General features: G+C 46.9%; 1 protein-coding gene across 1 annotated transcript in view; it reads left to right on the forward strand.

The window, feature by feature from the left end:
• The window catches only part of ptk7b (protein tyrosine kinase 7b), a 71,251-nt gene continuing 57,016 nt past the window's right edge, over window positions 1–14,235 (forward strand). Inside the window, exon 1 of the mRNA XM_056610103.1 lies at window positions 1–713. Coding sequence (XP_056466078.1) covers window positions 584–713 — 130 coding nt within the window. The 5' untranslated portion in view covers window positions 1–583. The remainder of the gene's footprint in view (window positions 714–14,235) is intronic.

Consider the following 14,235-nt stretch of genomic DNA (forward strand, 5'->3'; position numbering starts at 1 on the left):
CCCCCTCGCCATGGCATCCCGCTGGCACCGGAAGCAGCCGAGGGAGCCCGAGTCAGACCGAGGGTGAACCGGAGTGGGGAACCAACTTGCAGCGCGCCGAAGAAACTCCCTCTGTTCCCCCAGACCCACCGAATGGTTTGGCGGACGGTAGCCAGGGACACCGCGGCGCTGGGAGCTTTGCGACAAGGAAACACACCGTACGTGGAGATAGAGACAGAGATGGCCGTAGTGCAGCAAAGTAACGCGTTTCACCTCCTCGCCGCGTCGCTATCCTAGGCTACCTGCGATCCACGACCGCAAACTTTTTTATCCGCGTCGCGCTGCTCCGCCGCCGTCTACAGCGGAAAGTGTGTTCCTCCCCTCCTGCCTCCGCGTCCGTATACGCTTTGCAACCACCTCCAGGGAGTTACACATGGTTTAATCGTCTTTAGTTTCTCAGGAACATCCGAGGTAGCCCGTGAGACCGGCGGAGGAGGCACCAGTGCTTGGCGGTCCTACCTCCACGCAGGCGCTCCCCGGTGGATCCCCTTCCAGTCCGTCTCCCGTCGTTTGTTGAGCAGCTGTCCGGTGTCTCATCACCACCATGGAACTATCCGCACTACACGCACACCGCAGAGAAACACGGCGGCAGAGGACGGCTCACTCCCCGGCGACCCGCAGGACAATGCCGGCCATGGGCGCGCTGTACGCGGTGGGCATCGTCTTGTTCCAAGGTGAGTTACTGGTCGGGTTACTGGTCTCTGGTTACCCTGAAAACCACACGTTTCCAGTTCCAGCTCTGCACCTCTTTACCAGGACAATCAAATGGCCGCACATTAAAGCTGCGTGGAAGTGGAAACAATTGCGAAATATTTTTAATAATAATTTTGATTTGTATGATTTTGGAAGCATGGAAGTTCTTTTTTCTTTTTTTTGGTTACCTGCTTTTTTTAAATTATTATTTTCTCGTCATTGAGTGTGACCATGAAATGCAAAGTATTTATTCGAAGTGTATTCAATGCAATGAATGAGGTGTACACGTACGTGCATCTACATAATGTTCCTCTTTAAACTGTACCTGGGGACTCCATGATGGTGAATCCATCTATGGGAGAGCAGCCCTCTCCTATTTCGCATTCTCCAGAGCATACTCAACAATCCACTAACCCAGCAGACCCGCCGGTACTACATTATCATATTCATAAATTCCCTGAAAGCCTGTGTGAGCCAAGGTGGTTGTGTTTCCCGGCTCTCATGCAGTCATGTCCATGGACGGGATCAAACATGAATGGATTAGGCGCAGAGGCCATGTCTGTGTGGATCTCTGCAGACTCAACCAACATCCATATTTACTCCATAGGCACAAATACAGCCCCCCATTTGGGCTTGGAGTTTTGCTACCTCGGCAGAGTTAAACAGAAATCCCAGTCCAAGCTACACATGGAGCCTTCCTGTTCGTATACCAAGGAATGTGCTTACTTGCCAACAGCTCATCAGCTCACTTCTCATCTCGTCGGAGCGACATAAACGTGTTATCCGATCGCCAAAGTTTGCACCATGGCACCTAATAACGCATACCTAGGTGCACTTTACTATGACATATTTTTTTTAAACTATGGCTTTAAAAAAGGCTATAAAAAGCCCCCCCCCCCCCCTCCCTGGATTTGAAGTTCGGTCTGTTCGCCTCCTCCTAACCCCCCTCCTCCAACCTCCACATGATGCCCACTTAGGGATGAATGTGTCCTCTGTGTGGGAGGCGGGGGGGAGAGTGGGAGAGTTCTGCTGACCACGGTTTATTGGCGGGGCTGAATAGAGCCAGGCCAGGTACCACTGTCGACACACGCACACTTGAACTCTGCGTGTCGGACTGTATTCTCCTTTCATTTATTATTGAATTCCCCTTGTTGATGTGGTGTGTAGTGCTGTGGTGTTTGGTACACAAACACAAACACACTGCTACGGTATCTGTATGCTGGGTGCCGTGGTAAAAAGAAACAGATTCCAGAGGTGGCCTTGCAATAGGGAAAATTTAAATTCAGCTGAACACAAATATTTACCATTATATTTGTTTATTTGGAACGCTCTAAGTTTCTCTATTGGGATCCTCTTTATCTGAAGTCCATTTTCCCGCAGCACAGCACAGTTTTCTTGACGCTTCTCTCTGATGGAAGGCACTGGTAAACATCCATACTGTAAATACCAGCTCCTCCTCCCCCTCCACCCTGCCATACTCCTCACCACAGAGGGCCTTGCAGCATTCTGCCTACCCCCTTCCCCACCACTGTCTGTTTCTCATTTGGCTCCACGCACGCATATATATGTTTGGATGAAGAGTGTGTGCTCAGAACTAAAGTATTTATTTGGAACAACGAGCAGGCTAAGCAGTTTGCCCAGAGCTGAAATATTTAGTTAGCATCCTCCTGTGCTCTTCTCTGACAGTCTCTCTCCCCTCATGAATAATTGACTTTGCCCGACGCACCTTTTTCATATGTTTTTGTTTTGTTCAGACCAATGGCTAAGAGAATTTGTGTATCTTGTTTCAATGTTATTCGTCATTTTAGGATGAGGAAACTATCGCCATTGTAGGCCTTCCCAGTATGAGTCTTTTTTTCTCACCGTAGCGCCCATTTCTTGCTCCAACGCTGCTCTACCCGAATGCATTGTTTACCTTCTTGGTTTTTTTTACTACCTCACTGACTAGGTATCTTACTAAACAAACTATCCTTTTTGAAACTCACATTAAGGGAATGTGGTTTTCCACTTCTGTTAACAGAGAACGATAATAATGATGGGTCTGCAGCTTTGTTGATTCTTTCTTCCCTTTCTCCATGAAGTTCTATTTATGATGGCCTGTGTTTCTCTCTGACCTAGTTGCTATGATTTGAAGCGGCCAGTTTGGTAATTTGGGCTGTATCGGCTTGCAGTATTTTGGTTGGCTTAGATGCTATTCAGGGTCTTACAGTTTGCTGGTTTGGCTACAAATACTACTGATACTGTTTGATGTCAAAACTGTTTGACATTTCCTCAGATTTTTTTCCCATGGCTTCTGTACCTGCAGGATGTAAATATAGGAATATTATTATAGGAAAGCATTATTGCGCAGCCAATATTAGGTTATGCACCAAGGAAAGTGTGGCTTTGGATATTTTGCACACGCCCATTCACGCACACGCTTTAATCCCTTAAGAGACATCAGTCATAACATTGACATATCGGTGTGGATTAGTACATTAATGCTGGATTTGAAATCAATGCTACATCTTGTAAACTACTCGCAGCATCTGGGAAGGGTGCCTTTGCCTCACTCTCGGTGAGTTGTTGCAACCAACGTGGAAGGGATGCCAACTGTCGGTGTTGGCTGTCAGAGAGGAGCTGTGGCTGGGCTCCACCAGGGTTAGCCCGAGTCTGCCGTGCGCCGGGGAGGCCTGCGTGACAACAACACGAGCAAAGGCCTTTCACACGCGACCGTGAAACCTCCAGTGGCTCGGTGGAAATAGAACGCAGCTCCTGATCAGTTGGGACGGTGTTGCTAACAGATTGTCCAGGCCAGGGTTTGGTGCCGGTGAAATCATGTTTAAAACCTGGGGTGAAATCAATAGTTATACTTTCATTGGTCTGGCTGAGAAATGTTTTTCAGAAATGTGATTTATAAACCTGGTCGTTTTGTGAAACTACTTTCAACTGAAATGTCGGTTGGTTTGCTGTGTCTGCCCTTCAGATAGTAAAGTAAACTCTGGTCACCCTTTCTAGAAGCCATCTAAATATTATCTCTCTGGCTTGCTTTGAAAGGTGATGTTTATGCGACCGATGGTACGTTTATTGCTCTATTTTAGCATGGTTTTGTTTAATGTCTTTTGCGGGTTGTGGAGAGGAGTTGTTTTGACATTTTGTGTGGACTGTTTGCCAAAATCAATCGCCTCGCTGCCCTTAATGGATTAGAGAATGAAAGGGTAGAAAGAGACAGAAAAAGACAGTTAACTGGTGGTTGGTTTGAATGCAGTTCATTAGTCCAGATGTCTGTTTGCTTGAATTACCCTTCTGACCACAAATGTTTGGGCAAATCGTCTTTTATTTTTCAGTCATTTCTTTTGAAGCAAAGTAGTGCTGATGGATGCTGGAAGGTTTACCTCAACTTATTTGGCAAGCAATAAAAAAAAGACTGACCACTGCACTGCCTAACAAACCCGGCACAGTGTGGCCAAGGTTACTACTTTCACTTTATTATTTCTCCAACTAATTGCCTGTGCTCTTCAAACCAGTATTCCCACACCTGCAAGTACATGCCAGCTTGTTTTCATTCAGGCATTAATAATCAAACGTAGGCTTTGGGATCAACCCTGCTGGTCGCACCTCGCTCTCGCTCTCGCTCTCGCTCTCTTGCTCTCTCTCATTCATTCTCGGTCTCTCGTCGGTCGTTTTCATGTTGTTTGTCTTGTTCTTTCCCAAAAAAGATTCACTCCAATTATTTCTATGAGGCCCATCTGGAAATCTCTCAGAAGTGTGTGTGTGTGTGAGACTGACTTGGGTTTATGGAGTGATCAGCGAGGTAGTTTCGACCTACCCCTCTCTCTTTGTTGCGGCACTCTCACCTGCGTTGGTTGGCTTCCACGCAATTAGTCCGGTCACATCTTGTGAGAAGTGTTTGATGTTGGGTCTGTATGTTATCAGTATCAGTTGTAGAATCATGCATATGTTATACTGTATGAGAGACACACACACACACACACACACACACACACACACACACACACACACACACACACACACACACGTATCACCAAGGGCTTTCCCGTGCACATAAATCAACGGTAAACAGACTCTTCTCCTGGCCGTCACGCTGTGCAGTCTGTCCTCCTTTCCTGACCTCCTGTAAATCCCTGCTGAAGGCCGCTTCCCCCTTCCGGTAGGGTCCAGGTGCAGCAGGGGCTGTACCGGGGGTCCGGTCTGGATAATCACCAAATAATTGACGTTTGGCAGACGCTTTTACCCTAAACGACTTGCAACTATCCATACACACATTCATACACCAACGGCGGAGACAACCATACAAGGCGACAGCCAGCTCATTTTGAGCTAGTTAGGTTTAGCTGCCTTGCTCAGGGACAACTCAACATGCAGCTAGGAAGAGCAAACTAGCAACCTTCCGGTTACAAGTCCCCCTTGCAGCAACCCACTCCTCGCGTTGCCACGTCCATGCCGGAGCGCAGTCCAGCAGAACCAGCGGAGGACGCGTCCCGTGGGAATGTCTGTCCCTCCACCCAGAGTCTGTGTGAAAGGAGGGGCGACCCCTCCTCCCCAGCCCGCATGCCATCGCGTAATCCCGCTCGCCGGAGACGCCATTGTCTCCAACGGCTCAATTAAATCACGTCAGTGCCCCCCCCCCCCCCCCGCGGTCTCCCACCGCCCCCTCCCCCATCACACCCACCCGCCGGTGGGGTTAAACAGGCCGAGATGGCCTCTGGTGTTTAATGGGCAGGACAATGAGCGGGCTTTGATCTCAGGCTCAATAGTGTAGGATGTCTGATCACTGGCACCGACCCCGGGAGTGGGTTTCCTCCCTGGTTAACACCCGGGGGTCAGAGGGCCATATCGGGTTTCCATCCACATGTCCGTGTCTCAGTTCAGTTGTAATGTTTTTATGTAGTGTTCAGTGTTTCCCCCAGTAAATGTCTCAGTCAAGGTGGTAAGCAGTTGGTGGTGTTGTTGGCGCGGCGCAAAGCGTCGCGCCAAAAAATTTTGGGGGTATTTTGCTCAAAGATGCCAGTACGCATGAATGAAATAAACGACTGTTTATTTCCATATAAATAAACAACAGTAGGTACAAATGTTGTGTAAACATGCAGACACTACAAAATAAAATTAAAGAAAAGTGCAAATTAAATACAAATAATGGACAATACACTTAACTTTTGTATGCAAATTCAACTATTTACAGTTCCTTTTTTGGATCTTATTTGCGGCACAGCTGACAAGAGGCATCAGTGCATGCAATTCTGCGTGGCTGTGCAAAGAACAGTTCTAGCGCCCTGCTGTAATTGAACTTAGACACTGGTGGGCCATTGATGCTGATCTTCATGCAGGCTGTAAGACTCTTGCCCTGCAGCCTGTTTCGCAGGTCTGTCTTTATCTACACATAGAGTGAATGAAGTCAATGTTGTATATTTAATATTTTAAATTTTGAACTAAGATAGTGAGAAGATGATGGGCTTACCCTATTCATGGCAGAAAAATCTCGTTTTTTTTTTTTTTTTTTTTTTTTTTAAATTTTTTTTTTTTTTTTTTTTTTAATACATTGGTAGTCAAGGCGGGGCCCTAGTCTTGTTAAGGCGGCCGCCTTAACAAGACAGTGCTGGGGGAAACCCTGGTGTTGACCTCACCGGTTTCTGTAGGGCTGTATGGGTTTGAGAAGTTGTAGCAACTCGCCTCATCCTCTTTTGGCACATTGGCTATCCGGTTAATATACTTCAGGTGTTCCTTATCCTTTTGGATCTGCGCTCGTTCTGCGTATTGGAGTCTAACCAACTGCAAAAGTAGTTGGTTAGACTATTTTCAAACTCTTGTTTGAGTTGGCAAGAAAGTGTTATTTTAAAGTGTTTCATTATCCACATTCCCAAAGAGCGGTGTAGACTAGACAGTACATCTTGAAATAGAGATTGGGAGATAAGCTTATTTTTTTTTTGCATATTTCTTTGCTGTCATTTGTGGATTGACGAGCCTGCAAGGGTGTCGACTGGGCAACAGGCCCGTATGTGCCTTTTATGATATTCATGTTGCCTGTTGTCAGCTGAGGGCGTCGGGTATGGCTCTCCCCTTCGTTGAAGGATGTGTTGAAGTGTACGTGTGATTTCATGAGCTACTTACATCCTCCTGTATGGATGTTTACACCTGTAACTGTTTTAACGCTTTTCCTCGTCTTTCACCAAGTCAAATTCCTGCACTGCTACAGCTAAGTGGCATCGCGTCAAGGCGGGAAAACATTTAATCAAGATGGCGCATGCGTCTCCGATCGTCGTTCATCTTTTTTCATGCTGCTGCTGGTTTGTTTCCTTGACAGATATATAATAGCAGAACTATTTTAGGATCCCTTCTCTACCCTCGTGGCTGTGTCCAGGACAAGTCTCGATTCCAAACTCCTCGGTGCATGCACAGAAACAAACGTGCATTCACTTAATCCCAATCATCTCCTTTGGTAGGGCCGGGGGCGACCCTCAGAGACGGGGGTGGGGGGGGGGGGCTCACACGGAACTCATTAAGGCACTGGTGATGTTGGCTTCCCGTCCTGCCCTTGACCTCCCACTCACCCCTCTCTCGCCTCCCCCTCGTCCCGTTGCGGCTTCACCTGAAGACATGGACTGTATCTCTCTCTTCAAACCCTGCGTCTGTCTAGCTGTCCGATCTCCCCCGCCGGTGTTCAGCGTGACGCGCTCCGACAGCGACGGCTGACAGCGCATCACAGGCTGAATTATTAACGTTTGCCCAGCAGGCGCGTTGTGATGGAAGGCGGCCTGGTTTCTTATTGCTTTGGGGGGGAGGCCTCCTGCCGACCGGGCCGTGATTGGACAGTGCCGGGTGGTCCGGACGTGATGTGGGTCTGCAGGGCCTCTTCTGAGCTGGAGATCTATGGACCGCCCACGTGCGTCGGGGTACATTCCAGCCCATGTAGGGCAGACACCGTTCCATCCTGATACCAGACAGACGATAAGGTCAACTATTTTCGAAAGCTACACTAACATCAGTTCTGTAAAAAATACCTGCAGAAATCTGGCTTTTTGGCAGCTTGGAATAGCTGTGTCAGTGCTCCTACCCTTCATCAATAACCTCTCTGGCACCGTTTTATACCCACCCCGGGCAGACGCCTTTATCAGCACCACGATACCTCCCCAAGGTGAACTGCTGATCGGCCAACCTCCTCTCCCCCTGGGCCCGCCAACATCTGGCCCGCTGGCCTGCTTCCATCCTGTTTGCCCGGGTTCCACTTCCCCTCTGTCTCTCCATGCTGGGTGTTGTGTTATGGGGACCAGCTGGAGTAGCATCCTACCGCAGGACAACCACCACTCACACAATGTGTTGTGATCTCACCTGCGGAGGAGTTCAGCTCAGCGGGTACACCGGTTATTATTTCCTGCGTTCGATCGCTAGGCTGCTGATGGACGCCGACGTTGCTGACGGTTGTTGTGTCTGACAGACAATGGGAACCGGTGCTTCCTGGCGGATGTTTTTAGCGCGGGTCGCTTCCTACGGCCGTTGGGTCAGTAGAGGAGCTTTCAGTGTGGAATCTGAAGCTGTTCAGTGTGGAAACTGAAGCCACTGTTTCTTCCGCTGGTTATCTCGGTGTTCATGCTGTTTGGACGGTTGTGATGGGCTTATGAACATGGGGTCAGGGAAGGGGCTGGTGACAAGGGTGAGGGCGACCGTCGGGCGATGCTTTCTTCCGTGGGTCTGGTTGTAGGAGGGGAGGCTGTAACCTTGTGGCTGATGTTGTCCTCACTGCCAGTGCACATGTTTGAACCATACAGGAACTGTGGAGGTTGCTGGAAGTGGGAAAGTGCATAAACACAGACTTACACCACCCACTCAATCTATGCTTTCCACTAGATATCCACACTTACCTTTCTTCTGTGTACTAAATGAGGCCCATGATATAAGTAATGCACTTTACAGAGGGAATGTTAATTGGCATGTTTCGCAAACGTATGCGAGAGTGGAGATTCATAGAAGCTCTGATTGATGTGCTGTTGATGTATAAATATTTGCGTGAGCATTCCACACCTTTTTATACCAATTTTTTACACGTGAACACTGTCATTTTCTCCATCAATCTGGTGCTGGGTTTTCTATCTTTTATGGTTCTAGTTTTTATGTGGAGTGAAATCATCCAAAACCCTTTTTAGGATGCATTAACTGAAATGTGTTTTCGTAGCGTGACTTCACCTGGTCTGTCATCTCTGGCTGTCAGGCAGACATCTTACTGTTCTAAGAGCTTTCTTGTTCCTCCATTGTGTGTGTGTGTGTGTGTGTGTGTGTGTGTGTGTGTGTGTGTGTGTGTGTGTGTGTGTGTGTGTGTGTGTGTGTGTGTGTGTGTGTGTGTGTGTGTGTGTGTGTGTGTGTGTGTGTGTGTGTGTGTGTGTGTGTGTGTGTGATGAAAAGGTACACCTCTGCCTTCTCTACAACCTCGCTCCTCTGTCGTTGAATGAGGTCAGATGACACCTGAGAACAGGGTGCAGCTCTCTGCCTCTCTCCTGCTCTCTCTTTCCCCCTCTCCCTCATGTATCTTTCCCCAGGATTTAAAGGAAGGTAGAAGTATACCCCCTGCCCCAAAAAGGGTTCCTGTCCCTGAGCCCCCCCCTGTGTGGAGATGTCGAAAATCATCACATCCTCAAATGAGATGGAGGAGAACCATGTGTTGATTATCAGCCAAGTCATATCAACACCATAGTTTCACCCCCCCCCCACCAAAGAATTGAAAGTACATGGTGTACTCAACACATGAAAATGTTGTTTCCCAAGCCAATAAAGCTCCTCATTCAATGGCCTTTTTAAGGGATCCATTAAGAAACATGGACCAGTCGGGTTCAGCATGGTGTTTTAAGTGGGAGCAACTTTGTTCAGTGAATTGTTAGCATGCTGGTATCAGGGTCATGTGAGTAGAGCATCACATTAGCATGCAGCTAATCCTTCAAGTTGATGGTGATGCCTCCTCCCGCAATCCTTCACCAATGTCGTCCCCCCCCCCCCCCAAGGGAGTATCCTGCGATGTCTGGCAGACGGACAACCCACACGCAAACTGTTTGATCAAGCCTCTCCAGAGTGGACACAATGCATTCAAGATGAGGCTGTTGCTGCCCAATGCATAGAAGGCGATGAGATGCACTCTTAATTTGCTATGCTTCAGTGAGCGTCTTATTTTGCATAACAAGAGGTTCATCTTAGTTTCCATTAGACATGCATTTTTTTCTTTATTTCCAACGAAGTTTGTTTGGTTTGCATTTGGAAGGACTATCCTGTTAACTGCTAACAAAATAAACAACAGTATGCCCCCCGGGTAAGGTTTATGAGTAAGGAGTCTTTTCTCCGTACTTTAATGAGTAAGCAGTCTCGTTTCAAAGGATGTTTATTAAATCCCCATGACTGATCTCCATTTCCAGTTATTAAATCAAATTCAGTACTTTCCGTCGTGAGCATATACCGTTGAAGCTAACTGCAATATGAGGGGAAGTCAAGGCACTAGACGGACCGGCTCTCTTTGAAGCGCTGGGCGGGAAACAGCAGAGGGTTAGTCTAAACTCCCTAAAGTACCATAAGCAGCCCACAACTGAACACTTGATGAGTGTGTGTGAGAATCGCCTGTTTACATTTCCAAAGAAAGAAGAATTGTTCCTTTTCATGTCGTAACTCGAACCGAGAAGGAAGCGATAGATTTTTGGCCGAACCAGCCACATTTCGAAGTTACTTTAACGACTTGTAGGTAACTATTTTGACTAGATAGTAAAAATTGTTAGTAAAAAAAAGATTTAATAATAATAGTTATTTAAGTTAAATAGTTATAAATAGTTTCTACTATCTTAACTATTTAAAGTTAAAGAAACTGTTTTTTAACAGATCTCTTGTTCGTTTTCCTCATTAGTGTTCAACTGCGGTGATCTACTGTGGTCTCAATAGTCAACGAATGAAGTTTCCCGGTGAAGCGTAGGTGATAGTTGGTGCAGGTCTTTTAGAAGAAGGGACATTAAGGCCCCGACAGAGCGCTGGAATAAGGTCAGAAACCAGCTAAAGGGGAGCCCTCAAAGGACGTGCTCATGTTTCAGCCAGATGGCCCTCTAATGACATGTGCCTGCTACATGGAGGAACATGGAGGCCTCTCTGGTGAGGGCAGACTGGGGTGAGGGCGCCCCATGACTCCAGCGTGAGGGGTATAAGGTGACCACAAAGGCTCCATTCCAAACGGAATCCCTCAAGGGTCTCCGGTAAGAAGTAAGGCCTTGAAATGTTTTATTACAATTAGTGGAAAGTCAGACCAGAAAGGAGTGATATTGTAGCCTGGGAACCAGACGAATCAGATCAAGTTTTATTTGCTCTAGCATATGCGTCTGGCCCCCCCTACTATGCAGACAGATTTAGAGCAGACCAGCCCGGGTCGGGCCAATCCCAGCCATTAATCTAGTAAGGGGTGGGTTTGATTGGATGAAGAGGAGGAGCGCCCAATGGGAGCGCCGTTTAGGCATTTAAATGAAAAACAAAGATGGCTGCCGCTGTGTGTCACAGGTTTCATTGCTCCCATTGGTTGTAGGTTCATCCAATTGCGTTGAGAAGCATTTTGGACGGTGCCTTCGGATTTCGAGAATGAACCAAGAGGTTCCAGACAAATACACATTAACTAATTTGTCTGTTGAGTTTAGGCCCAGAACACCTCTGAATATGGTAGCTGTAAGCCTCTGACTCGCCAATGGAATTGGAAATACATGAATGAGGACGACCGCTAAACTAATTCTGAAGCTGCTGTTTTATAATCCCGGGTTGAGCATCTGGGGATGATTATTCATTCCTTATGGTTCAGCGATTCAACCACAGCCCTTCGACACACTTCACAACCCCCATCCTCTTGAACTCTGTCCCTGCCCCCCACCCCACACTGCTCCTCCACGCCCCCCACCAGGCCATACGAGCCGCCACAAACTCCACCTGGAGCCTGTGATCGTGGGCTGATTTTTGTCGCCCCAGATCAAGTGATGTGGGGTGGGGGGGACACTGGCTTAGATAAATGTGGTTAATTCCCAGTCCCCCCTTTGATGCCGCACCAGTAAGCATCCAATAACCAGCCCCATAAGTTAATGAGAGGGGCTGGTGGCTTTGCAACTAAGTTGTGTTCCTTTTCTATGTTTTCTAGGTCCATGTTTGCTCCAATCTTTTTCCTTTACCACTGAACTGCAATGTAGTAAATCAATGTTGACTCATAAGTTATGTTTTAATGGCTGAATTGTGTATTTTCCCATAGAGACACTAGGACTTTACCGCTACTGATGTACTAACAAATACTTTTACTGTCAAAAGTAGGGATCGACCGTTATGGAATTTTTTAGTGCAGATACGTTTATTTATTTTTTTCCTTAGCCGATGACCAATACGGGCTGCCGATTTTCTTGAGCCGACATTTGGTGCGAACGCGAGCAAATAAATCGGCGAACGTGTATCGGCCGATACACGGAAAATTAGGGCCCGACCGATTCATCGGCCTGCCGATTTAATCGGCCGATTATAGCCTTTTTGAAAATAATCAACATCAGCAATAAAAAAAAAAACGCCGATTACAACCGATTTCTTTTTCATTTTTTTTTTATTTTTAGAAATGTTATTGCGCTTAGTATCCTGCAGATTGCGCTCCTACTCGCCTTGCTAACTAACAAGTTTAGCTGGAGTAAAAAAGAGGAGATTGAATTTTACCGTACAACATGAAAGCACGCTCGCTCAGGCAGCTGCGCGCTCACCTCACCAATGTACACAAGACGCGTTGTTTGAGCATGTTGTGCCTGTTTTTCTTTAGGTCCCAGGCCATGTTTATTTGTTATACTGTAGACTCTAACGGTGAGACCATACTGCTCAGCACGCACGTGTTAGTCACTGCTCACAAGCGCAGCACATTGGGAGTTAGTCATTTATTTTACATTTTACATTACACTCATTTTTGACTGTAAATGTATTCTAAAACACTCAAAGGTTCTGCATTCAATTCACAAATTCGTCAAAAGTGTTTAAAGTATATTTAAGGTATCAAAAACTAAGTTTTATAGGCTTTTTTTTGTTTTGTTTTTAATCGGCCGATTAAATCGTAATCGTAATTTTTCTCTGAAAATAAGCGGCATCGGCACTCAAAAATCAATATCGGTCAGGCCCTACGTAAAATACGCAAATATCGGCTCAATCACTAATCAAAAGTATTTGTTGAAATACTTTTGAGCAAATACTGTTCATGTTCATATTCGTTATCTAGTTTAGAGAAAGCCAAATTTAGTTCCTTCACCGGATAATAAAGTTTATAAATTCAGATCCACGTGATGTTGTGGAGATAAACTACTTGGTTAGGAATGGGCCTATCTCCTCCACCCTACAATCCAGGGCTATCTGTAAACTCTGCTTTCAGATTACAACCAGTTGCGTCCAATGTTGATGCTCAACTGCTAATGATGCCAGGGCGTGCGAGAGAGGATACTTCTGGATATGGTTCTGGGGTGCTTCAGATGGTCTTTAGTCAGTCTTTTCGGGGGCCTGTTTTAATGGGAGGGGGTGCTTTTTGGTGACTGGTTCCTGAGGGAAACACTGGGCGAGTGTGGTGAGATGGTCCCTTACTCCTCCTGGCGTGGAGCGGCAGAGAACAAGTGGTTCTTGTTGGATCTGCGCAGGGGGAAAACGGTTGTAATTGAATCTATAACCATGTGCTTCTTGTTTAGCCCATTTAGAAAAAATAGATCTTGCGTATTGTAGTGTTGCCATAGCATTCAGAACACTACAAACCTTCAACAATGGTCTGTTTCTTCCAGGCTATAATTGGAATATTGCGGCAAAGGCACGCCCATTACCACAGAAAGTGTGTGCGTGTGTGTGTGAGAGATTAAATACTCCTTACAAAGATGATTATTAATGAGACATTCAAAAAGTAATAAACAGCTGAATACGGGAGTGGATTTCTGACCTGTATTTACAATAGGCAAATGTTCCTGTAATCTTTGGCACATGTTCCCCCATCCCCCGGTCACTTTTACCCTAACCCTGTTAAGGCTCCTCTTGAGACAACAAGAGCTTCTTTCTCTGCTCTCTGTGACTTCTCAGGCCTCGTAGGACGCGCCTGGGGAACTCAAGTGCACCACGCACGGAGGAGGCTACATGTAAAGGCGGGCAGGTGGCGTGATTGATTAGCGATCGAGGTATGAAAGGCTCACGCCATTTCAGCGTGATGTTTTCTTTGGCCATGCGCCAGCCGGCAACGGAACGCTACGCTAATCCAAACGAAATAACGGCACCGCCACCGCCAGCGCTGTGAAAACACTGGCTCCTTCGCTTCGTCCAGAGCGCCCCACGGCCGCACGTACTTGTTTTACAGTGTTGTTGGTTGATGGAGGCTCGTTGGCTTCTGGAGAAGTTCCCCCCCCCCCCGTTTCTGCACCACGGTGGGTTCTGATGTTTAGGCAGATGTTGAAGGGCTTTGGGGAGACGACTGTGATGATGATTTATGGTAAACTCAAGACCCACACCCCTCTTACGCAC

The sequence above is a fragment of the Gadus chalcogrammus genome, chromosome 15 (assembly GCF_026213295.1).
Source record: "Gadus chalcogrammus isolate NIFS_2021 chromosome 15, NIFS_Gcha_1.0, whole genome shotgun sequence".
Taxonomy (NCBI): Eukaryota; Metazoa; Chordata; class Actinopteri; order Gadiformes; family Gadidae; genus Gadus; species Gadus chalcogrammus.